The 25,000-nt window shown below is 38.6% G+C and overlaps 1 protein-coding gene across 14 annotated transcripts in view; it reads right to left on the reverse strand.

Moving 5' to 3' along the window:
* LOC137651257 (glutamine--fructose-6-phosphate aminotransferase [isomerizing] 2-like) overlaps positions 1–25,000 on the reverse strand; it is a 38,748-nt gene that overhangs the window by 11,521 nt on the left and 2,227 nt on the right. For 4 of the 14 annotated variants that reach the window (XM_068384492.1, XM_068384490.1, XM_068384489.1 and 1 more), the window contains exons 2-4: positions 14,954–15,095; positions 13,169–13,213; positions 9,203–9,229 (exon numbers count right to left, since the gene is read on the reverse strand). In XM_068384492.1, coding sequence (XP_068240593.1) covers positions 9,203–9,229; positions 13,169–13,213; positions 14,954–15,095 — 214 coding nt within the window. The remainder of the gene's footprint in view (positions 1–9,202; positions 9,230–13,168; positions 13,214–14,953; positions 15,096–25,000) is intronic. The other 10 variants (XM_068384500.1, XM_068384498.1, XM_068384496.1 and 7 more) reach the window with 3 other exon arrangements.

Below are 25,000 nucleotides of genomic sequence, written 5' to 3' on the forward strand. Positions count from 1 at the left end.
CAACTTGCTTTTGTTCGCATAGTTTACTAACAGTAATCTATTTATTTTCTTTAAAAACATTTGTTAAAACATTTAAAACAGAAAATCAATTTACGTAGCTTTAAAAAAAAAGAAATGACAAGTTTTCATGAGTGTATTTATAAAAGTTTTCTATGACTTTCACTATTTTAACACTTAATTACCCTTCAAACAGACAGCACAACAATAAAGATAGAAATAATATTTTCCCCAAGGAGGACAAGAAATCAGTTTGGATTTAAAAAGCATATACAGTACAGAGGGTATCTTTAAAAATATGAGGTATTTCAAATCAAACGTTTAACTAATTATCACAGTAAGTATAACCCACAATGAAATTAATCAATCCACACTAACTGATGAAGACTGTAAAAATCATTATGCCAAATACATGGTAACTTTAAATCCATTCAACAGTTTTCTTTAAATTCATCGATAAGTTTAAATCGATTAAATCATTTTGAAATCAAGAGTAAAAGAGAAATGAGAAAATGCAGATAGAAAGTGGACATGACAAAGGTTGGACAAACCACAACAATGGGTTAGCAAGGAAATGAGAGCTGCTGTCCCTCTTAAAGGGAATGAATTATGTTTTGTTAATGTACTTTGAAAACTAATTTAATTGTTAACAAAGCACATACAGTATTTTCACAACCTTTGTTTATTAGCATCTGTCTATGGAACCCAAATCATAAGCATCTTTCCACTAATTTATTTACTTGGTGAATACTATAAAATTTTAAATTTCAATGTAATGACTATAAATTCCAAAGACGTCTTGGTAGAATAATAATTCAAACTACTTCTTACAAGAGAGGAAGTATATAACACTTCAAGATTCATCAAATCCAAAAGCAATTTTACTTATTGACGAAACTGTTATAAGGGTATTTCTAGATTTAAGATAATTTCTAATGGCAATACCATACATTGGAATAATTACTTTCAAAATATTGTAATTCTTGTCAATCCATTGAGAAATAAAATTGCACAAATCACTTAATTACAGGATTCTGTATAATTTTTAGTGCTAAAAATTTGTACAGATGAATTAACAAATATAAATCAATATATCACATTAGCTTTGATATTTTTATCACAACGAAATCTACACTACCATAAATCACAATTATTTTTTCAAAACCACAATGATAGATTTTAAGAAAAATAAGTGCAATCCCATCTTGAGAGGTAATGAGCATTCAGAATTTTAGCTTCATTCAGTAAGCAAAATGTAACAAGCACATGAAGCTTCACTACATGAAGAATGACTAATAAGCTTTAGTGCTTTACCAACCTCACAAGCATAATTGTACTTAAAGAATTATCATAAGAAATATTTCAATCCACATACAAATTGAGATTATCAAGCTAGTATATTTCATCCTACTCTTAATATGACCATTCTTAAGTACAAAAACAGATCAGGATAGAAAGAGTTGGCAATTTGTATATCAAAACTGCATGACATCCAACGTAAAAAAATCTTACAGACAGCCAGTGTAGAAATTTCTCGTTAATCAAATCTCTTAAACTTAAGATAAAAGCATGATTGCTGTGAATTTAAGATACAAAATTTTCAGTAAAAGTAAAAAAACAATGAATATATAATGCCACTGCTGAAAGTGTATTTCTTACCTGGATTTAATTATTAGTTCATAAATATAAATGGTTACAATTACTGTACTAAAAATAACAAAAACTTCAAAGTAATTTTTATTTTTTCCTAACTATACACAACGGTGTCCTTTAATAAGAGTATGATTTTGTCAAAGCTGGAACGGCCGTTATTGCTCTTTTCTTGAGACAAGAAGTGTAACTTGAAGGACTCAAGTTTGTATAGTAGGATACTTAACTTTAGGAGGGATGAAGCCCCAATACCAAAACTGGCTGGTTTGTTTTCCCAGGATTTGTCAAGGCACTTGGTCCTATAAAGGAGCAGAAATTATGTTTCCCGTCAACCACCTATTGACCTGGGCATGACGATGTCACAGGTATTTTTGTAGGCAATTGGTAGACGGTGCTGAGAAAGTGTCTCATCTGAAGCTCCGAGTTATCTTTAGTGTTCTCATAGGACAGAAAGCAAGTCATCCTGACCCCTGCTATTTACTTCAAGCAGAGAAGAGATCGAAAAGGACTCAAATCTGGCATTGTGAACAGCTAAGTTCTACATCTTGGTCACGAACTCTGGAAGAAATGTGAAGGAAACCTTCTTCAGTCTTGCAGAATTACTCATGATATATGAAATACCAAGCAGCATGCCTACTCGTTACTCTGAGGATAAGGTTAGTAAGAAGAAGGTCTTGAGAGTCAGATCCCTATCCAATACCCGTCTGAAATGCTTGTATGAGGCCCACTGGAAAGAACTGAGGATTTGAGTAACATTCCATTTTGGGGCATCAGCTGCCATGGAGGTCAAAACTGTTCGAAGCTCCTCATGATAAAGCATAGATAACTTAAACGAAGAGGAAAGGTTTAAGCCCTTATGTCAGAAAACCTGGCTAAAGGCTGAGCAATAACCTTTCACTGTAGAGAACGAGAGGAGCCTCTCACGCAAAGGGTTTATGAAACAGTCCACCCTTATTTGTTGGTATAAGCCACGACGGTAGCGTTATCGCTCATCAACGCCATTGAGTGCCCTATAAAATTCTGTTAGAAAGCTAGAAATGACAGTAGCGCTCTGGCATTTCCTGAGCAAGATCTGACTATGGCAACTCAATATCTCCCTCAACAGGAGAGTACTCGTGAACGAGTGCAAGGACAGTGATGAGTTTAGATTCAGTCTCAGGATTCTCTTCTGCCAGCACTGGTCTGGAATCAGGTGCTGTTGGGCTGATGATGTCCTGGGACTCCTCCCTCTCACAAGGGTGGGTCTTAGCGTGTACCAGGGTAGAATATTCCTTCTTCTTGAGTACTTGTGAACTAGACCAAGCATGGAATTGGGGGGATACCCTGAAGAAGATGAAGTATTACAGATCAATGATTATATTATAAGAGAGTGGAGTGGTCCTGTAAAGTCCCATTCGAATTCCCTATCACATAAAAGCACTAAAAGGTCTCAATGAGTGGGAGGGTCTCGTCATAGACCGGTCTGGGCCCATAGAAAGATCTTGGTGCTTAGAAGGATCTCAGCGTGTTGGGAGATCTTGGTGTGTGGACTGGGAGCTCTATTATGGAACAGGTGACAAATGATCTAGTTCTCTGGTGATTTGAAGGTCACGATCATGCAGAGAAAGAAGACGGGGTCTCCAATCCAGTGGTATCTAAATGCGTAGTGTCCAAATGCATGGAGATCAATCTCAAGGTGACCGGTCACAATAATACCAACATGCAGGATGAACAATGAAGGGATCGATGACGAGGAGACCTTGGTTCATCTTCACGCTCACGTTCGCATAAAGGAAGATGCCCTTCATGCCACCTGTTGAGATAATACCACTGGAGAGTAATTGGGTTCATTGACTAGCCAGACAGTACTACATTGGATCCATTTCTCTGGTTTCGGATCATCTTCCTTTTGCCTACACATATACTGAATAGTCTAACCTACTCTTTCCACATTTTCCTCAGTCCTCATACACCTGACAACACTGAGATTACTAAGCAATTCTTCTTTGCTCAAGGGGTTAACTACTGAAATGAAATTATTCAGTGGCTACTTCTTCTTGGTAAGAGTAGAGGAGAGACTTTAATTATGGTAAGCAGCTCTTCTCGGAGAGAAGGACACTCCAAAATACAACCATTGTTCTCTAGTCTTGGGTAGTACCATGGTCTTCCACTATCTTGGGTTAGAGTTCTCTTGCTTGAGGGTACACTCAGGCACACTTTTTTTATCTTTATTTCTCTGCCTTTTTTTTTTTAAGATTTATAGTTTATATATGAAAGATCTATTTCCATGTTGTTATTGTTCTTAAAATATCATATATTGTGCATTACTTCTCTTGTAGTTTATTTCTGTATTTTCTTTCCTCACTGGGCAATTTTTCCTGTTGAAGCCCTTAGGCTTATAAAATCTTGCTTTTCCAACTAGGGTTGTAGCTTAGCAAGTAATAATAATAATAATAATAATACGAGTGAAGAGACCAATCGCAGCTTCCTCTTCCACCTCTTCTCTCTCTTTGGGTGTGTTCTTATTAGAGGGATAACAAAGGTGCCCTTCGAACATTCAGGAGGGGAAAAAGAGAGGCATCTTTCATCCCAACCGATAGTGCATTTGCTTAGTCCTTCAAAACGCTGAGCACCAGCAGCAGGTGCATGAGCACTGGTACCACGTACCGATGCACCTTTCTTGAGATGGGCACATCGCCGATACGTATCGTCTCTCTCTCACATATATGGAAAGAGAGTACCAAGACCCCTTCCCCTGATAGGTGCATTCTTGGTACTCACCAAGATGTGCAAGGCAGGAAATTGGTCGGAGCCACACTACACTCTTCTAGCTGATCTATCTTCCTGGACTTCGATGAAGACTTCTTAGGGCCAGAGGCAGCAGCATTTACAGGTTCGGAGACTAATCATAGGCAACTTCTACTGATCAGTCTTCCTAGACTTCTTTGATTATAACTTTTACTTGTTCTTCTAAAAGTAGCAGCGTCTGAAGAACCTAATGAAGATGAGGCAGAGGAGAAGGAGGAACTTAAAGTTTATCTTCTATGGGATCTGGCAAGCCTATATTGATGTTCCTAAGGGAGAAGAGGCCATAGGAGACTCTGCAAAGCATCAGAGACAACACTAATAGGTGTTACGCACTGTAACACCTCCCCAGAGGTCAAGAAGACTGTGTTGGGGTACAAGAACCCCAGCACTCCTCCCCTTAATGGCTTAAACGCTCAAAAACAGCAAAACCTCTTTCCTCTGAAGGAACCCTGCCAGATTCCTTAGGTTCATGTTGTTTTTGTCATTGTAAAGCCAAACTAGCAAGGGAATGGCAGCAACAGACATGACACCCAACAGTAACAAGGACAATGTGGATAACAGCAGGTTTGCACATAAAAGTCACACATTTACAGTTTTATGTGGAAAACAACTGCATCTTCTTTTCTTCTTACTGTAATATATGGTATCCTTCGAACACGACGATCTGCTTGCACGTTTATCAACTTCTAAAAGAAAACGAAAAGACTTAACAGCCAGACGAGGCAGCAAGAAGTAGAGCTTACAGCCGAAATCAAAAGTGGGAGCACTGCTGACTGTCATTTGGGTGGGACATACCCTCTACCCACCCGAAACTAGAAAGTTTAACAGTTGTTCCAGCTCCATCTAAAGCGTACTCCAATTAAAGGGCAATGGTTTGTATTCACGTAAGATAAATGCACTTTTAAAAGACAGTATTTGAGACAATTTCACCATTACAGCTACTGTATAGTAATTTAACTTGCTTAGAACTGAATTGAAAAAGTGCATGTACTGTACAGTATCTAGTTTATAATAATGAAAAACTCTGGAATTATCCTTGATTTAAGCATTTGGAACTGCATTTTCCCACAAATCTTCCCCCACACTATTAAAATCCCCATATTTTACCCAGTTCATACATATATCATATCTCAAAAAGCAAGGTTAAATGCAAAGTTAATAACAAGTACAGTACATGTTATCTTAACACCAATCAATGGAACAAGAAAGTGATTAATCAAAATAAATAAAGATTGCATTTATACAACAGAAAAATTCTTTAAATTGTGTGCAACTTCATTCGAGAAAAGAATCTCTTATTTTACTTATGAAGAATTACTACTACTAAGGAAGTGAGACTAGTAACTTTTCAAATCACTTCATCCAGTCCAGAATCTATAAAGATGGTAGGCTAATTTGTTGTTCCAAAAACTTTAAGAAGGCTATTGTACCTTCCAGAGTTGTCCATGTTTCTTAGGGAGTGCTTACCTAAATTTCTATTTAAAAACAACTGTTGCACTTACAAGAAAGACTGCTGATTCTTATTATACAGAAACTTAATTACAATATATCAGTTACACTTGCAAAGCATTAAGAATCAATATTTTGCCTTACCAAGAACATTTACAAGCTGAATAAAGACAACCCACAAGATAAAATAGTACTTTAAATACCTGCATAAATTATGTAGCCTTCCACAAATATTCAATTTATTCATAACTGCAGATTTACACAAAAAGAAATCTACAAGATATGGTTATGTTGACCACACTTACGCTGCTCTGATAATAGCCTCATTTCATTTAATACTATGCAGGCATGAACATAAATTCAATATACAGTAGCCTTGATTTCAAATACCTTATATAACTTGATAATTATTATTTAGTTTGTTGTACAAGCTTTTTATATGAGAAAAGCTGTGTAAAATGTGTTGTAATGTTTCTTTACTTCTTTAAATTCATAAATTTCTGTGATGATGACATATCTTTCAAAATTTGATTTCAAACTGTATAGCTGACAACTAATGTGAAAACAGAAGTACAGTATTGCCAGATACAAAGAACTGGCTTACTCTTACTGCATGAAGCAGGAATCTTCACCCCATATATATAAATTATGTAATGTGAATCTTATGTCTTACAAGTTCACAGTAGTTCATACATACAGTACTTCTTGACAAATACTACAACTAAGTGCAGACACTTATATGAGTTGTAGTAATGGAGGGAAAGTTAAGCTCAAATGCACCTGATCAATGAGCCTGTTGGCTCTAATCAGGAATAACTGTGAGTGATCATAAATGTCTATCTTCACACACATTTTTGCTCCTCCTCCTTCACTTATTAATTTTTTTTTATTGAGTGGATTGTTTTGCAAATGAAGTTTTGCTTGAGCACACACATATTATAGTGACAGTAGCAATTTTTATAGCCACAGTTAATGACTGAGAGACCGTGGCCTGTAGCTATTATTGGAAGCACGAGTGTTCCACAAACAAATCCCGTTACAGGGTTGAAGAAAAGCATTTGCAAGATTCATAATGATGCTCTCTTGAACTTTTCATCAATCAAAATCAATTAGGGGAGCTGGTCAGGGGACAGTATGTGACATTTATTATTTAGGTACACCCACAATTCATTTACAGTGACACAAAAGTAGTGTTTCATTTTGACTACAGTTTATTGTGGTTGTTGTTCTTGGAGTTCTAGGCAGGTGATGCTCTAGTTCTCATTATCAACTCTTGGACTTTACTGACACTGAAATGGAAGTACAGTACAGTATACACCCAATGGAGGGACTGTCTAACCCATAGTTGAGAAACTGCATGACTTCACTAATGGGGTAGCATGATGAATAAGAGGTCTAACCCCATACAATAGTTAAATATATATATATATATGGCTTTGTTAAAAGTGTATCCCTTCATTTTTTTCATGACCATCGTATTCACATTATTTGTCATCTTGCCACGGATGTTTCAGGGTTCACTTATTTAGAGATAATTCACCAATCTGATGAAGCCTGGTCTCTATAAAACACTCTTTCTTAAAGAAAATGGGCAAAAAAATTTGGAAAATTATATACTTGATATCTCGCACTTGAGAGGTCAATGAAACCTGGTAGTACCTGTACCAAGAACTGGAGATGTAGTACTGCACATATTTCATTTCAACCACAAATTCTTTATCAAAGGAATTGTTGCATATGAAATAACTTCCCAGACAAAAACTCACTAAAGAGCTTTAAAACAATACATTGCAACCACATTTTTGATAAAAATCCCTGTAACAATGCAACTGATTTTGGCCTAGATTCAGAAGACCGACCACACTAACTTCTTACTACAACGCAAAATTGAGAAAAATCAAATCTTTAATGGGGTGACTAAACTGATACCTTCCAAAAAACCACAAACCAAAACAGGACAAGGGGTATGTTACCGTAAAATCTGATATATAAAGACCAAAATCAAAACTGCAACCTACTTACACATATATGAAGAAAATATACAAAAGTTTAACCATGTGTTGAATAAACACAAGTTTTGCAAATCCCACAAAGAGAACCAAATACATGTACAGTACTGCACTATACAGTATATCACGTCAAAGAAAAAGCATTTGATTACTGTTCTTTGCCCCATTTTGATTAAATAAAAAGAACACTGTCGTAGTATGTAATTGCTCTTGACAAAAGAGTAAAATGAAATTGAAGGAAAACAGATTACTATTATTGAAAATGCTTTGTTAATGAAAAGACAATTACACTACTCAAAATGCCTTGTTAACAAAATGTAACACAAGGATGGAAGATGACTGGCACAGCAGATGCAATAATTGAACCCATTATAAAAAGGTCTCACCCAGCATTAACGAAAGCTGTGTAATTCTGCAAAAAATGTAATCAGTAATTGGTTAACTGCACATGTCGAGGACTGAGGCATGTGTGTGATAAAGAGGTTTGTTTGTTGTAAGGACACGACATTTGCCAACATAAACTGGTTAAAACAGCTTTGCCCAGAAACTCAGGTTATCTTGATTATCTAACCTTGAACATTTTACTAGCCTTGACAAATGGAAGAATTGCAATTAACCTAAGCAAACTTAACAATTCTAAAAGTTAAATTTATATAAGGAGAGAGAGATTTTATAGATTTATTTATAGTACTGTATCTTATGTATACTGTACATATAAAGCAATGCTCAATCACTATAAAAAGAGAAAGAGCATAAGAATGGAGCACATTAGTTTAAGAATAATAGTTTCTAATAAAATAATTGAAAGGTATGGTTATTTGTGGATCAATTTTGGGATCAATTTAGCTGCAAAATTCATACTTCAAATTCCTTTTAAAATTATCAGTAATTAAAAAATTTTAGCTTCCATTTTTGGTTAGGATGCAGATCTGAAAGACTATTTCTTCAGGAAAAAAAAATAACCTTACCAACTACCTTTTCTACAAAGCCCCACAGAATTAAAAGTGTAGAACAATAAAATCATATCCCAACATTCCATTTAAAAGCAGATGTTAAACCTTGGAAATCCCCTACTTGGTGTTGACGATACCATACAACCCAAAGCACCGCTGTTAGCTGCTTCATAAGTTCACTATACAGAGAATTTACAGAGCAAATTAGTATCAAGATAAAATCATTGACAGCAGCAGCATGAATACTGCTTGCAGTGGAAAAGTAAAAGAAACCGAATGCCCATGGATGAAGGAATAGGATAAGACTAGTTAAAAGATGATGAAGAAAAGAGGCGGCAGAGGAGAAACACTAACTACCTTTCAGTTCCACCTTCTCGGGTGAGTCTGCCATTGATGGTGAGGGTCAGGGCAGGGCGGGAACGGAAAGGAGAAGAAAAGAGCTGGTGTTAAAATAAATATTATAACTTCTAACACATCTTTCTCCAAAATGGTATCAATAACAAAAATACATGTAGTAGCAAAACCAAAACCATAATAATAACAATAATAATAATAATAATAATAATAACAACAACAACAAACACAATGATAACAATATCTATACTGTATAGTTATAATGTAATAAGTGTGTTCACATTATGTCAAGAAATATGCCAATCAAAATTAACTAAGAGAAACAATAAAAATACATAAAATAAAAATAAAATGTTCACAAGGAAAATCTATCCTTATGGGATATACAGTATACCTGTATCAAGAAACTTGTTATATCCCTTAAAAACACACACCAAAAAATAAAAACTTTATACAAATACTTCTGAAAAAAAAGTTAGGGACTACAGTAGTACCGTATATAAACATCTGATAAAAGTCAGTTATTACGCTAATATATTTCGTATACCATAACACAAAAGAATAAAAAATATGAAAAATAAACATACTGTACTTGGTTACAACAAACTTACAATATGTTGACAGATGGAAAACTGAATTGAAAATCACAAACCCATTTACTGTACAATAAATCACCATTACCCAAGCACAATACAATGAAGCGTAAGCTGTTTTTGTAGCCTATCCCACAAATAAGCACATAAGCAGAATCTGGTCAAATATCATAAATTAAAAACAATATACAAAATAAAGTTAAAAGGGAATATGGCATAATACACCACTGAAATAATGATGACCATGCTGCAAATCACTCATCAAAACTCAGCTCTAAAGCTTATTTCAATTTAGGTCTTTAAATTTTCAAAAAAAATCCTATAAAAGTTTTTTGAAAAGTAAACAGTTTGAAGAAATACAATCAACATTTTGTGAATGCATTAAGTTATCTTTGTCAAGTCAAGTGTCAATAGAATACTATAATATACAGTACTGTCATGATTGGCCTGTCTTAGATGGTATGACTATGATGAAGATGAATTCAGAACAAGCAACCATAGCAAACAAAACCACATGATCTGATGAAATGAGCCACATAAAGCTTTCAAACTGTGATTTGAATTTACTTTATTTTTTCAAACCTCATGATCAGTACACTGGCTAGCATAGCAAATTATCAGCTGCAATGCAGATGGTCAAATTTGTTTCAAACAACTTATTCCTCAGTAGATAAAACAGGATTATGTTTTCTGACTAAAAAGGGTGTAAATTTCAAGAAAATAAATGTCTGTGGAAATTTTATATATGAAATCATTTTCTATCAATAGATTAAATGACCAGTATCTAAGCAAAATGATGCAATGTAGATTTTAATTACAATCGCATGATTCTGATTATCTGGCAAATCATTTTCAAAATGAACTCATGAGAGCCATATAAAATCTTGAATCCAAGAAAACAAGAATCATTAAAATGCTACCAAAATTTTATCATCAAACTACAGCATCAAGAACTAAAACTCAACGGTAAAAAATGTATAGTCAATAAATATATTTAAAAGCTATGTACAGTACTGTACAGTATAAGGAAAAAGGCCCTGGTTGAAGAAAAAAATAGCAAGACCTAATGTTGGCATGGATGACAACAATTAAAATAATGCAAAAGGAAAATCACTGTGTTTTACTAGAGATCAGACATTAATTACTACAAATTCTTTCAGAAGTAGATAAAAGTCCATGCACAACTACATTAGTCATAAACAATAAACATATGAGTGATGTAAAAATTCAAGTAAAGAAAAGATCAGGAACTGGATACTGTACAGTACTAATAATGATACAACAAGGTCCAGTCCTTTCCTCTCATCTTCTACATTTCATTCTAGAAAGTACATTCTTCTTCTGACAGCTACAAAAATCCTCTATCCTTTCATTTCTTTCCGCCAAAACTTTTACTACCTAATTCCCAAAGCTTTCAAATTCTACAAAGTTTTATCTTAAATAGTGTACTCCAAACTATCTATGTAACAATTTCAGGACTCTCAGCAGCTTTTCAACTTGTAAAGCCCATTTTTCAACTTCTATTTGGTACAGTACTGTATCTCTACACATCTAAAACCTTCTATACATCTAAAACCTTCTACCCTTCCTACCTCACATATACCTTTGAAAACTCTTCTTACATTCCAATCTACAGTACTGTTTCCACAGAAAACCTTCCCTTTCTTGCTTCATTGATTCATTACTTACCCCCTTACATCAAAATAATTATTGATTATAATTATTTCCATATACAAATCAACCACCATCCCTTTAACCACCATAAATACTGGCATTCTTTTCCAAATTTTCTTAGTTATAATTTATCAGCAATATCTAAAACTTGGTAACATTCGTTGAGCCCTTCCTTTTTACAAACTATTTAAAAGGTTTTATCAGTAGCAGCAGACTTTTTACAACACTCACCATATAACTCTGTATCATCAGAAAATATCAGCCATTCCACACACTATTCATAAACCTTTTTCTAGTCTACAACTTAACACCTACAACTCCTGAACTATCTTTAGATATTTCATTGGTCTATCAAGAGGGATATTAATCAGCCTCGGGGACATAATACATAAACCCACTTTTAAAAGTAAAACTAGTCATCAAGCTACATACTCTAGCAAATATCCCTTTGTTATGAAAATGACTTCTTGTTTCAATAGATTATCCTCAGTACCAAACATGCTCTACATCATAAATCTATCTTACCAAGTTTTATAACAAGCACTCTTCATTTGGAATAATCAATCCTTCTTTCAATGAACAAATCAACAATGATGAAATCTTAACAATCGCAACAAGAATAGTTTTCTGAAACATTGGAACTCAAACTTCACATTAAATTTCCAGCTTTGAGTCTATCATTTAGTCTTCCTTGAGAAGCAGTCAGTTACCATCTAAAGGAAAAGGTCATTGATATTGTCCTGTAAGACATACTGTTGGAGTTAGTTCTATTTATTGTGCAATACTTTATATAAAAAATGGTAAAATAAATATGCAAATTCAACCAATTTAGCTAATGTTGGAGTTAAAGATACTTTACTTCCACATACAGTATAGTAGTTCACAGAAATACACATGCAATGTGAAACTGCACTCCTATACCTTCCATGTCTTCTTCAGAATAAAAATATTAAGTTTGAATAAACTGCAATATTTCATCTGCAAGACCTAATTACAGTAATAAATACTACCACAATTGATAAATAAAAATATCTATTTACAGAAAAGTAACTACTAGCAATACCTAGTCAACAAGGATACCAATTGTACAATCAAAGAGATTTTTAAGAGGGATAATTTTTGTCTACATACTTAAGTAATAATAACATACTGTATAAAATGCAGTTGCTCTCCCACATATAAAGACCTGTGAGTTCAAAATCAAAATGATATACTGTACCAACATTCCAACAAATATAACAAAATTCTTACCATTAACTCAGACCAAAGCTAAAATAACGTTGCCATTCAGAATGATTTCAGCATAAGTTCATTTTAGCATAATAAGCCATGCAGTAATGCTCCTAACATTAGAAGCTGAGGTTAGTCATCAAAATAGAGAATATTTCTAGCATTAGTATTGTATAGCTACAGAGATTGAGACCTGCCTATGATTAGCGGTGCTGCCAAGTTTCACCTCTTCAATGCAAGGTCGCTTAATATTCTGTATAGGTAAATAACGCAACCCCGCTCATGAAAAAATGCAACTTTAACCAGATAATCCACTGTTTCACAAAAAGCAACAAATTTTAATAATAATACATGACAGCACCTCTAATGATCGTCAAATCTCAACCTTTGGTAGCTGGCCCATAACATGACGAAGAATACATGAAAAATGGAAAAAAAATCATGCAATTAGATGTGACTAATCCACACTTGCCTCTATCTCTTGTGCTCAGTGCACGCCCTCCGAACTCGAATACATCTTAATATGCAGAGAAACAATGCCAGCGTGTTAGTTACATTCGTATAGTTAGTAAACCAACTCAAAAGTTCTTTTAACATATCTAATAAACTATATGAAAAAATATTTTTTAAGAAAATATTCCATTTACAGTAAATGGTAATGATGTCTTTAATACCAACAACTTGATCAGCTGTATAATTATTGTACTGTTAAAAACAAGCACATATAATATACAGTACATGCATAAATATAGTGTGTAAATGTGTAGATTTTTTTATCAATAAGCTACTAAGTCCAAAAAGGATTGCTGAAAAGAACAGACAGTGCCACTTTCACCTTCCTTTTTTGAATCAAAACTTTTCATGAAGAGATGGATGCTCACTGGTTTTATTTGGGGAAAGAGGTGCTTCAATAGAGGGATATCCAGGAGATTATTCTCAAACAGTTCAACAAAATCATCAAATTAATATTTTAAACTCTCGTTTGGCAGGTCAAGACAAACGACAGTCACACGGGATTTACACGCTACAGATGATCTTTCCGAGTATAAATGAAAAGTAATTTCATTCATTGAGGTATTCTGCAAATAGTTCATCTTGATCCAGCATTAAAACATGAATGAAGCAACAACTGTAATGTCATTTTTCTCAAGATCCCATCTTTGGAGGTAGCTTACTGATTTGAAAAAAAATATACTACACACAATCACACACGTACACTTAAGAAAGCATATAAGTATTGATGTGCATTTCTATGCAAGCTAGAGATATTTATGATGTAGCCTTTGCTCTAAAAACTGTCCCTCCCGCAGTAATCATTATCCATAACCTGACAATGCCTCTGTACCTATCTACAAAGACTTTTCCTTTTATAAATCAAGCAATTGTATAAGTTCATGCAAATGAGAAATTATCCATTCCCTTATAAAGCATATAAGTACTGGCCTGCATGTAATAACTGTATGTAGGAGTAACTTTTGAGTTGGTTTCCAAATAAATCAATGTGTTTTTTGTGTAACCAAGGGCCTATGCTTTTGCATGTAAGAAAGCCATAACACCAAAACTTTGAACAATCACAGTAAAGTAAATATTGTATCTGCTGATTCAAGTTTAAAAATATAAGCATTGGCTAATGAATTGCATTACCATGATGTTTAATAACATATAATCATAAATCAACATGGAACATTAACATAGGACCATTACTATGCAGTTACATTTATGATATTTATAACTGCATTTTCATTCCACATTTTAGCAGTTAAATGCATAAACAAAAAATAAAAATAATGATACAAAAATCCCAATCAGTTACATCAAAGATTCTGAACTGATACTTATAACTTATATACCAGAGCTGAATAATTTAGTTACACTCAAAGGGTGTAAACATGGAAATACTTCAAACTGTAAAAAAACAAAAAAATAATGGATGGTAGTCTTTTGTAAAGTAAAATTCCTATAATGCCTTTAGTTCCTATAGTTGCATTAAAGACATGAGGACCACAGCTTAATATGATTCATATAAAATAAAGATGAATTTGGTGTAGCTGTATTTTAGCTTTGTATTTTCATGGGTGACCTCAATTTTAGAAAAAGACAAATTAATTCTTGAATAGTAAAAGAAGCAAGATTTTTATATTTTTGCTCTAAAAAACTTTACAAACAAGGAATATCACTTTACAAGTGTTATGGGTATTTGCAGCAAAAAAAAAAAATGAAGCAAAAATTATTATTAAACACATTTAGAGCGACTTACCTTTGCTGTAGAGGATAGGAATGTGGTCTGTTGCAAGTTTGGTCTTCGTCTTGATTCCTACGAGAAGGGGCGAGCCTCGGCGAGTTGCCACCACCTCACCTGGGAAGTGCATGCTCTTGAAGCACAAGGCAAAGGCACCTTCCTGTGGAGAAAATAAAAGCGATTAAGAGAAAGTGTAACTCTTAAAGCCCAAGGCAAAGTTATTTTCCTTTTACAAAAGGATAAAGATGATCAAAGCAACTAGGATTTCATATCATTGGCCTACTCATACTCTACAAACCATCCTAAAACTAATAGAAAGTACATTGCAATTATTATTATTATTATTATTATTATTATTATTATTAATTGCTAAGCTATAACCCTGTTGGAGCCCAAGGGCTCCGATAGGGTTGTAGCTTAGCTATTAATAATAATAATAATAATAATAATAATAATAATAATAATAATAATAATAATAATAATAATAATAAATAAATAATAGTAATAGTAATAATAAAAATAATATTAATATTAATAATAATAATAAACCAGTGAGGAAACGAAACAAGAAAAAATAAAGTATTTTAAGAACACTAACATTGAAATGAATATCTTCTATATAAACTATAAAAACTTTAACAAAACAAGAGAAAGAGAAATGAGAGAGAATAGTGTGCCTGAGTGTACCCTCAAGCAAGAGAACTAGGAATTACAGATAAGAAAACTATTATACAGTGTTTAGCATGTACAGTGTAAGTAGAATACAGTTGTTTTATTCGTATATGCAAATGTAAATTACTGTGTACTGTACATTTCTAACAATGAAGCAAAAAAAAAAATAGGAACTCAAGAAAAATAGTATAACCCAAGAAACAAAAATTGTGCCGATAATGGTAAAAAAAATTTAGTCAAAGTTTTTATATAGTTTATTACAATAGATGAAAATCTTCAACAGGTCAAGAGGCTATCAGCCCTCTTTCTGTTCCTCCAACTGCTACGGGCCAACCAAGGGAAAGGCCCGTGCCAACAACAAGTGTTGGCTTTAATACCCCAACAACAACATCCTCCAACTGGGTTGAGCATTTATTTTCAAATTACGTACAAAACCTGAGCTCTTTCAGTATATATATATATATATATATATATATATATATATATATATATATATATATATATATATATATATATATATATATATATATATATATATATATATATATATATACAGTATATATATATATATATATATATATATATATATATATATATATATATATATATATATATATATATATATATATATATATATATACAGTATATATATATATATATATATATATATATATATATATATATATATATATATATATATATATATATATATATATATATATATATATATATGTGTGTGTGTGTGTGTGTGTGTGTGTTTGTGTGTGTGTGTGTGTCAGTCCAGGCAACAATCTATCAGTTTGATTATAGGTAGTAGGTTGCCAGGGCACCAGCCAGAGTTATTTGGTCCTTTGACTAACCAGACAGTATTACGTTAGATCATTCTCTCTGATTACGGTTCATTTTCCCTTTGCCTACACATACACCGATTAGTCTGGCCTATTCTTAACATATTCTCCTCTGTCCTCATACACCTGACAACATTGAGATTACCAAACAATTCTTCTCTCTCGAGGGGTTAACTACTGCACTATAATTGTTCAGTAGCTACTTTCCACTTGGTAAGGGTAGAAGAGACTCTTTGGCTATGATAAGCAGCTCTTCTAGGAAAAGGACACTCCAAAATCAAATCATTGTTCTCTAACCTTGGGTAGTGCAATAACCTCTGTACCATGACCTTCACTGTCTTGGGTTAGAGTTAGAGTTCTCTTGATTGAGGGTACACTCGGGCACACTATTCTATTTTAATTCTCTTCATGTTATTTTGTTGAAGTTTTTTTTAGTTTATATATGAAATATATATTCTTAAAGTATATCATTCTAATTGATAATTACTTTTACTTCCTTGTCTCCTTTCCTCACTAGGCTATTTTCCCTGTTGGAGCCCCTGGACTTATAGTATCCTGCTTTTCCAACTAGGGTTGTACCTTAGCAAGTAATAATAATAATAATCATAATTTGTTTTTTTAAGTCCCGAAAAAAACCAGTCTTATCGATAATTCAATTACATCTAACAAAAAAACGGATTTTGAGCGAAGCGAAAAATCTATTTTTGGGTGAGATAGCCATGGCGTCCTGATGGAAGGTTCCTGTTTGGTAGCTTCCTTGGGTATAAGACTACTAAGATATTCCCAGAGAATTTAACCACAGGTTATCACAGAATTCTAACTTCTGGAGCGAGTATCTCAAAGGTTTCCCTTTAAGACATCGTAATACAACAGGGGACACGCATGTCTGGTCGTGCCACATAGCTATCTCCACCCCGAACAGAGTTAACGCTTCGGTGTGTAAGGGCTGAGAATAGCTGGGAGCCGTTCCACAGCTAATCTCACTCGTGGCTACTACTGATACTCGAGACGTAAACAAACGGACGCCATTGCTCTAATGACGTCACGCGCGTCTTTATCCTGGCGCCAGTTTCTGCCCATCACCATGATACAATTGTGTAGGGTGGGAGCAAACTGAACGAAGTAGTAGGGAGGGTCCATCAGGACGCCATGGCTATCTCACCCAAAAATAGATTTTTCGCTTCGCTCAAAATCCGTTTTTTGGGCTCAAGCCATGGCGTCCTGATGGAAGAGTACCAGAGAATCAATGTATCGTGGTAGATTTTCCCCCAGAGTTAAGTGCCTAGGCATTGACAAAACAGCAAAGTAATCTTAGGTAAGAACCATAGGAACGAAATATCCTGCCCCCCATTGGTAGGAAGTTCCCATGGGCTATGCCGACGTCAAAGTGGTATTGAAGGGCTATTCATCTTGACAGAAGAACTTTTTAAGAGCTTAGAGATGAAGCAGAATGTTTGATATTTGTATAGGAACATTCTGAAGTAGGCCAGTGGTGGTTGGGCACTGTGCGTAGAGTTCATCTCCTGATTATCAGAAGTAAGTATTCGTGTAGGAACCTTACTGAGGCAAGGTGAATATAATTTAGGAATGGACATCTTAAATTCTTCATGACCATAAGAAAGGAGGAGTAAATAAAACTATGACAGTATGTATTTCATAGTAAGTAGGAGCTGAAAGAGACGCATAAGTAATAAAATAGAAATTTTATTTCACAATGCAGAAATTAAATAATTTACAGCAAAAGTAAAGTTCATTTACAGTAATAATAATGTACATAGAAATAAAGGCTTGCTCTTGAATCTGAAAGGGAATTTCAGGATTAGTAGGTACTCGTTCTCGAGGAACGCAAGTCTTTAATTAACACATCATGCTCAAGGCATGCGGCACTTGTGTAACACTATGACATTTCACCTGGGATAAGAACAGTTATAAAAGCACTAAGTGTTTTTAGACATCACTATGAATCACTCGAGGGTCAACATAGGCACCCGAAGAGTTAGAGTCCCAAGTAACTCACTGTTCTACGCAGAGTTAGGTGCAGGTTTCATAACACTACCTGCGGCTACCACAAAATGTTTGATTTCGTGCACTTGTTTCGCATAATGTTTAAAGAAAACTCGCGAGGACTTCCAGCCCGTAAAGTTTTTAAGGCTCTCAAAGTCCATGCTCTGAAAGAAGTTCAGAGAAGATGCCACTTTTCTAGGATCATGACCAGCGGGTGTACTGTTCGGATCCGCTCTGCGAATGAAGTAGGTGATTTTCGCTCTTAATTGTTTCAGTGACAGGTCGCTGCCCGATGTTTCTCCTTTGAAGAGTTGGCCTCCACCAAAGTTTGAAGTTCTGCGAAGATAGACCTTGAGGCTCTCTACTGGACATAGAGAGACATCTTCCTTCAGGGGGCATATTCTCCAAGGGCCCCATCTTTTGGTGGGTAATTCATTTTTGGCGAGAAACGTCGGATCAGGGGAGAGGGTCACTTCTCCTGAATCAGCAAACAGGATGTGTCCCTCTTCTCTTGATAATGCCACTATTTCGCTGACTCGAGCTCCCGAGGCGAGAGCAAATAAAAATATAACTTTCTGAGTCAGATCCTTGAGGGGGCATGAATCGTTGTCCAAGTTGGAGGCGAAATGGAGCACCTTGTCTAGTGACCAGGAGATCGGTTTCGGAGGGGGTGCTGGGCGTAGGCGAGCACATGCTTTCGGCAGTTTGTTAAAGATGTCGCTGGACAGATCAATTTGGAAAGCATATAGAATTGGTCTAGTCAAAGCCGATTTGCAGGTCGAAATCGTATTGGCTGCTAATCCTTGTCCATGAAGGTGAATGAAGAAGGACATACAGAAATCAATGGTGATTTCTTTAGGATTTTTTGCTTTAACAAAGGAGACCCATTTCCTCCAGGATGATTCATATTGCCGTCTCGTGGATTCGGTCTTGTATTCCTCTAGGAAGTCTAGACTTTTCTTCGAGATCCCAAACCTCTTCTTTGCGGCAAGGGAGAGAAAATCATGAGATGAAGGTCCTTGATTTTCGATGATGAAGCGAAGACAGTCGACTTCTGTACTTGTTGAGAGAGAACTGGGCCCGGGAGAGGGATCAGCTTGGGCTGCAGCTCCAGGACCAGGGGGTACCAGTTGCTCCGGGGCCACTTGGGAGCCACTAGGGCCGCTGTCCCTTTGAAGGTTCTCAGTTTGGAGAGGACTTTCAACAGAAGGTTGGTGGGAGGGAACAGGTATATCTTGGACCATCTGTTCCAGTCCAGTGACATGGCGTCCACCGCTTCTGCCTTGGGGTCCTCGTACGGGGCTACGTACAGAGGAAGTTGATTGTTGTCGCTCGTTGCAAAGAGATCTATCTGAAGTTCTGGGACTTGATGAGAGATGAAGGAGAATGATCTTGCGTCTAGAGACCATTTCGACTCTATCGGGTTTGTCCGAGATAGAGCATCCGCTGTCACGTTGCGGAATCCTTGTAGGTGAACTGCAGACAGGTGCCACTTCTTCTTCTCCGCCAGACGGAAGATTGGGAGAAGCACCTGATTTATCTGGGGCGATCTTGAGCCTTGGCGATTGAGACAACGAACTACCACCGAGTTGTCTAGGGTTAGACGGATGTGGATCGAGGGCGGCGGGGATAGCTTCTTCAGAGTAAGAAGGACCGCCATGGCCTCCAAGATGTTTATGTGGAACGTCTTGAATAGTGGAGACCAGGTCCCTTGAGCTTGTTTCAGGTGGGAGTGACCTCCCCAGCCCTCCAGTGAGGCATCCGTGTGGATGTTGAGTGAAGGAGGAGGGTGTTGGAGAGGAATGGACCTTTTCAGGGCCATTGCTTCCGACCACGGCTTTAGGAGGCGTCGAAGTCTGTTTGGAAGCCGTCTCTTGAGGTCTCTTCGAGCGATGGATGCCGATCGTCTCCAGACTCCCGCGGCATCCTTTAGCTGTGCACGAAGCACTGGGTTTGTCACTGAGGCGAATTGTAGAGAGCCTAGAACTCGTTCCTGCTGTCGTCTTGAAATGCGTTTGGATTTCAGTAGTCGCTTGACAGACCCTGCTATTTCCTTCCTTTTCTTCTGGGGGATGGAAAGGCGGTGTGACTGAAGATTCCAGTGGATTCCCAGCCACTGAAACTTCTGAGCCGGAGAGAGGCGAGATTTCTTCTCGTTGATCTTGAATCCCAGGTGTTCTAGGTACTGGGTAACTTTGTCGCAAGACTTTGTACACTCTTCGGGCGATGGAGCCCAGACTAGCCAGTCGTCGAGGTAGGCCATCACCTGGACGTTTCTTAGGCGGAGCTGTTGTACTATGGCGTCTGCCAGCTTCGTGAAGATCCGAGGGGCCACATTGAGGCCGAATGGCATGGCCCGGAAGGCGTAGCTTTTCCTTTGGAGTCGAAATCCTAGGTAGGAGGAAGCGTGATGGTTCATTGGAATGTGCCAATAGGCATCCGCCAGGTCTATAGAGACCGTGTAGGAACCTTGAGGCAGAAGGGTCCTTATTTGTTGAAGCGTCAGCATCTTGAATTTGTTGTTCTCTATGAACTTGTTGAGGGGGGATAAGTCCAGAATGACTCTGAGCTTGTCTGAGTCCTTCTTGGGAACGCAAAACAGTCTCCCTTGGAACCTGGTGGACTTTACCTTCCTTATCACCTTCTTGTTCAAGAGGTCTAGAACATATTCTTCCAGAATGGGGGTCGATTGTTGGAAGAACCGCTGGAAGATTGGGGGTGGTTGCACCCAACTCCAGCCTAGACCGTTCTTGATGATGCTGTGTGCCCAAGGATCGAAGGTCCAACGATCCTGGAATTGGCGGAGTCTTCCTCCCACCGGAAGCACTTCATTGCTTCTGGTGGCCCGAGGACTTGTTGCCTCGGCCGCTAGCTCCCTTTCCTCCTCTACCTCTGGAGGGACGACGAGAGGCGTCTCTGCTTGCACCCCTGGACGAGCCTCTACCTCTGGCATGAAAGGTAGTGGATGGCTGCTCAAAGGCAGGGGTGAAGACCGGTGACTGTGACAACACCGGTTGGGGGACCAATTGAAAGGTCTGTTGTGGTTGGGCAACCACTTGGGAGGTAGCGGGTCCCGGAAACTGACGTCTTTGTTGACGTTGCTGGGGTTTCGGTTTCTGAGGTTTCCTCTTAGGCTGAGGTCCATCGTCCTGAGAGGTTTTCCTTTTCCTGGACATGCCCCACTTGTGGAGAAGGTTCCTATTCTCCGTGGCGGCTCTGTCCGTTATTTCCTTGACAAGGTCCGAAGGAAACAGGTGCTTTCCCCAGATGTTGGAGGAAATCAGCCTCCGGGGTTCGTGTTTCACGGTGGCACCGACAAACACGAATTCACGACAGGCTCTACGAGCCTTTATGAAATGGTACAAGTCCTTCATTACCGTGAGTAAGTGGGATTTGGCCAGTACCATGTAGTGATCGGGTACTGCTGTGTCACAGGCCATAACTTCAAGTTGGACTTGATGAGAAAGAGACGCTGCAAGCCTCTCCTTCGTGTCTTGTTCCCGGCGAAGGAGGTGATCATTGAGCTTAGGGAGGTCTTCATTAAACTGACGTCCGGCAACGTCAGGATCGAGCCTACCCACAACGAAAGTATGTTGGACATCTTTCCATTGTCTAGTGTCAGGGGGCGTTACGATGGAGAAGGGTCTGCACTCCTCCAGTGCAGGGCAGGGTTTCCCTTCTTCCGCCGCTTTAAGGCATGCAGCCAAGGCCTTTTCCAAAAATGGAAGAATCGCAGTGTCGGGAGCGACATAAGTAGGATGCTTCTTGCTCAAGGCAGGAAGCTTAGAGCAGGTAAAGCCCCTGCTCTTAAATGCGGAGGCTAGCATAGCCTGGGCCTTTGCGAGATCGAACACTATCTCTTCCTTAGGTTCGGTCTCCTCCTTCGAGGCAGGTTCAGAACGAAGCCGGACGTAACAGTCCGGGTAGGCCTCGAAGCTTGGGAAGAATTCCACATCTTCCAACGGGACCGTGCCGATTTTGTCACTAACAAAGATCCTGCCGGTCGCAATAACCATATGCTCTGCATACCTCCACGGGTTGGCATGAGAGCAAGCTGGGAGATCCTTAACCGAGATCTTCTTCGGTTCTCTGGATCCAATCATAGACCTGATGGACTCCTGGTTCTCCTTCAGTCTGTCGTCCATGACAGCTCTAATCAGTCGGATCAGTTCTTGTGTAGAAGAAGAAGGATCCGGGGTCGAGGAGGTAGACGGAATGGACACATCCGTCGGTGTAGGAGTAGGCGGAGGGATGGACGAGGGAGTAGCTCCAATCTCCGACTCGGTGTATTCCACCTTGTCTTCGTCCTCTTCGGCTCCTTGAGCCATAAGCGTCTTCTCCGTGTCTTCCGAGACGTCAGAGATCTGTTCATCCTCTTCGGAATCTAGGCGACACTCGTGCATGGACTGAGCCATGACCACATCAGGTTCCACCGTAATTTGGACAGTGGGGATTGCTTCCTTTGGAACCACTGAATCAGGGGAGGCCTTAGGGAACAGCAGGGACCTCAGTTCTTCGGTGGCCAGGTACGGTCCAGTGGCATTCCTCTGAAAACCACGCACCCACTTGCGCAGTTTCTCACGAGCAATGTCTCTAACCTCCGCTGAGGGAGGGTTATGGAAGGCCTCAACTAGGTAGGCCTGGCAGACCGTACATTCCAGTGGATTCCAGAACTTCCAATCCCCTTTCTTGTCTGAGCAAGGGGCGTGAGTCCTGCACGCCGTATGTCCGTAAAACTGGGAGCGTTTCACGGCACAGTATGCGAAATCGCACTTCATCTGCTCCTCCTGTGGAAGAAAGAGAAAATGAGTATGGGGGAGTCATAGGAATGGCTCTTAAATTAAGTTAATATTAATCATTAATTTTAACTTATAGAAGGTGTGATGCATAGAGAGTGAAACAGTAAAGGAGAACACGCTCCGTGCATCTCGCCCGGCTGGTTACCATAGGCTTGGTCCTGGGATAATCCAAATGACCGAGATCATTGGATATAGTTTCCTAGGATTCCCATTATATTGGAACTCCATGGAAAGCCAAGGACAAGGTTGGAATCGAATTCATTCGGTTCCCAGATAAGAGCCAGAAGGTCTCATTAAGGGTAACTGCTTCTGGCAACCAGCCGTGCTAAGATGCACATAGCATGCTGGAAATAGAAGAATGCAAAGAGACAGCATGATCACTAATAGAGCAGTACTAGGTACTGATCTTAGAAGCAAAGCAGCTTATCTATTTGCCAGGTAGGGCTATCTTAGTCTTATGATAGCTACAGAGAGGGGGTGCAAGTATTCTTGACGCCTCCGGGGTATCCGGCAAGCCGCCGGCACGCCGGAGCTCGCTCCAGCATAGATTCTGGCATTAGAACAGACAATTTTCAAAAGTCAGTTAGATACCAGGATGGCGGCCGCCGGCACAACGGCGGCACGCCGGCAGGGAGCGGCGGCTCCGGCAGCCGGAGGATGCCGGATTGGTGACTGGGGTAAGGATGGTACAGGTAGTATCGGGTTGCCGGCAGTATATGCCGGCACTCCGGAGATCGACCGGCAAGCGGACGATTAGATAGGAGTAGGAGAGCCGCCGGTAGTAGCCGGCGGCAGCCGGCAGTCCCTCGGAACACGGGGGGCTGGCGGCAAGGGTAGGGAAGTCACCAAGAGGCAGGTATTGCCGGCATAAGAGGCGGCAAGAGACCGGCACCCGGATAGATAGAGAGACAGGGGGAGGGGGGGGAGGATGCAGGAAGTACCTTCAGGGTTCCAGACATCCCTCTCCCTCCCTGAGGGGGTGTACCCATGATAGAGACAGGCTCTATCATCCATATGCAGGGGTCACTAGGGACCGGGAGCAGGTAGCCCAAGGGAGGACTAGGGAACACCCAAGATGGGGGGGGGGGAGACTCCCTTATGCAGAGCTACACTAGGAACTAACCTTATAGGACACTATGAAGGTATATGTACCAGAGCGGACTGCACAAGGAAGCTCGGGTAGCCCTACTCATCCACCCTAGGGAGGAGTTGTAGGACAGGGGACAGATGAGTATAAACTAACCTAAGCATAGGCTAGGCTATACAAGAGATAGGTGGGGAGGGAGAAGAGAGGGGTCTTCCCAGGAAGGGTTTCTGTACCAGAGCGGCCACAAAGGGAAGGGAGGACACTCCCTAACCTAAGATTAGGCTGATCGGCTAAAACGGTGCAAGAGTACAGTTTCAGCATGGAACAGAGAAACCTTCCTAACCCGACCTAGATCAGGGCTAAAAGTCCTGAACTAGGCAAGGAAGAAGACGTATCGCTATCGCAGGAAAGTCGCAGACTATCCTAGCCATAGAGGTAGGCTAGCCTAACCTCACTCTCAGACGCAATCCTAAAGGGGGTTCATTCCTTTAGGGAGGACTGAGAGGCGATATAATACTCTATTAGACAATGAATCCCTTTACTCAGAAAAGGGATCAAGGCTAATTAGAGGGAATGCCAAGGCAGGGGATGAAGGAAGCATATAGGGGTCCTAAGGTTAGGTTAGGCTAGTAAGAATCACTGACTAGCCTATCCC

The sequence above is a fragment of the Palaemon carinicauda genome, chromosome 12 (genome assembly GCF_036898095.1).
Source record: "Palaemon carinicauda isolate YSFRI2023 chromosome 12, ASM3689809v2, whole genome shotgun sequence".
Taxonomy (NCBI): domain Eukaryota; kingdom Metazoa; phylum Arthropoda; class Malacostraca; order Decapoda; family Palaemonidae; genus Palaemon; species Palaemon carinicauda.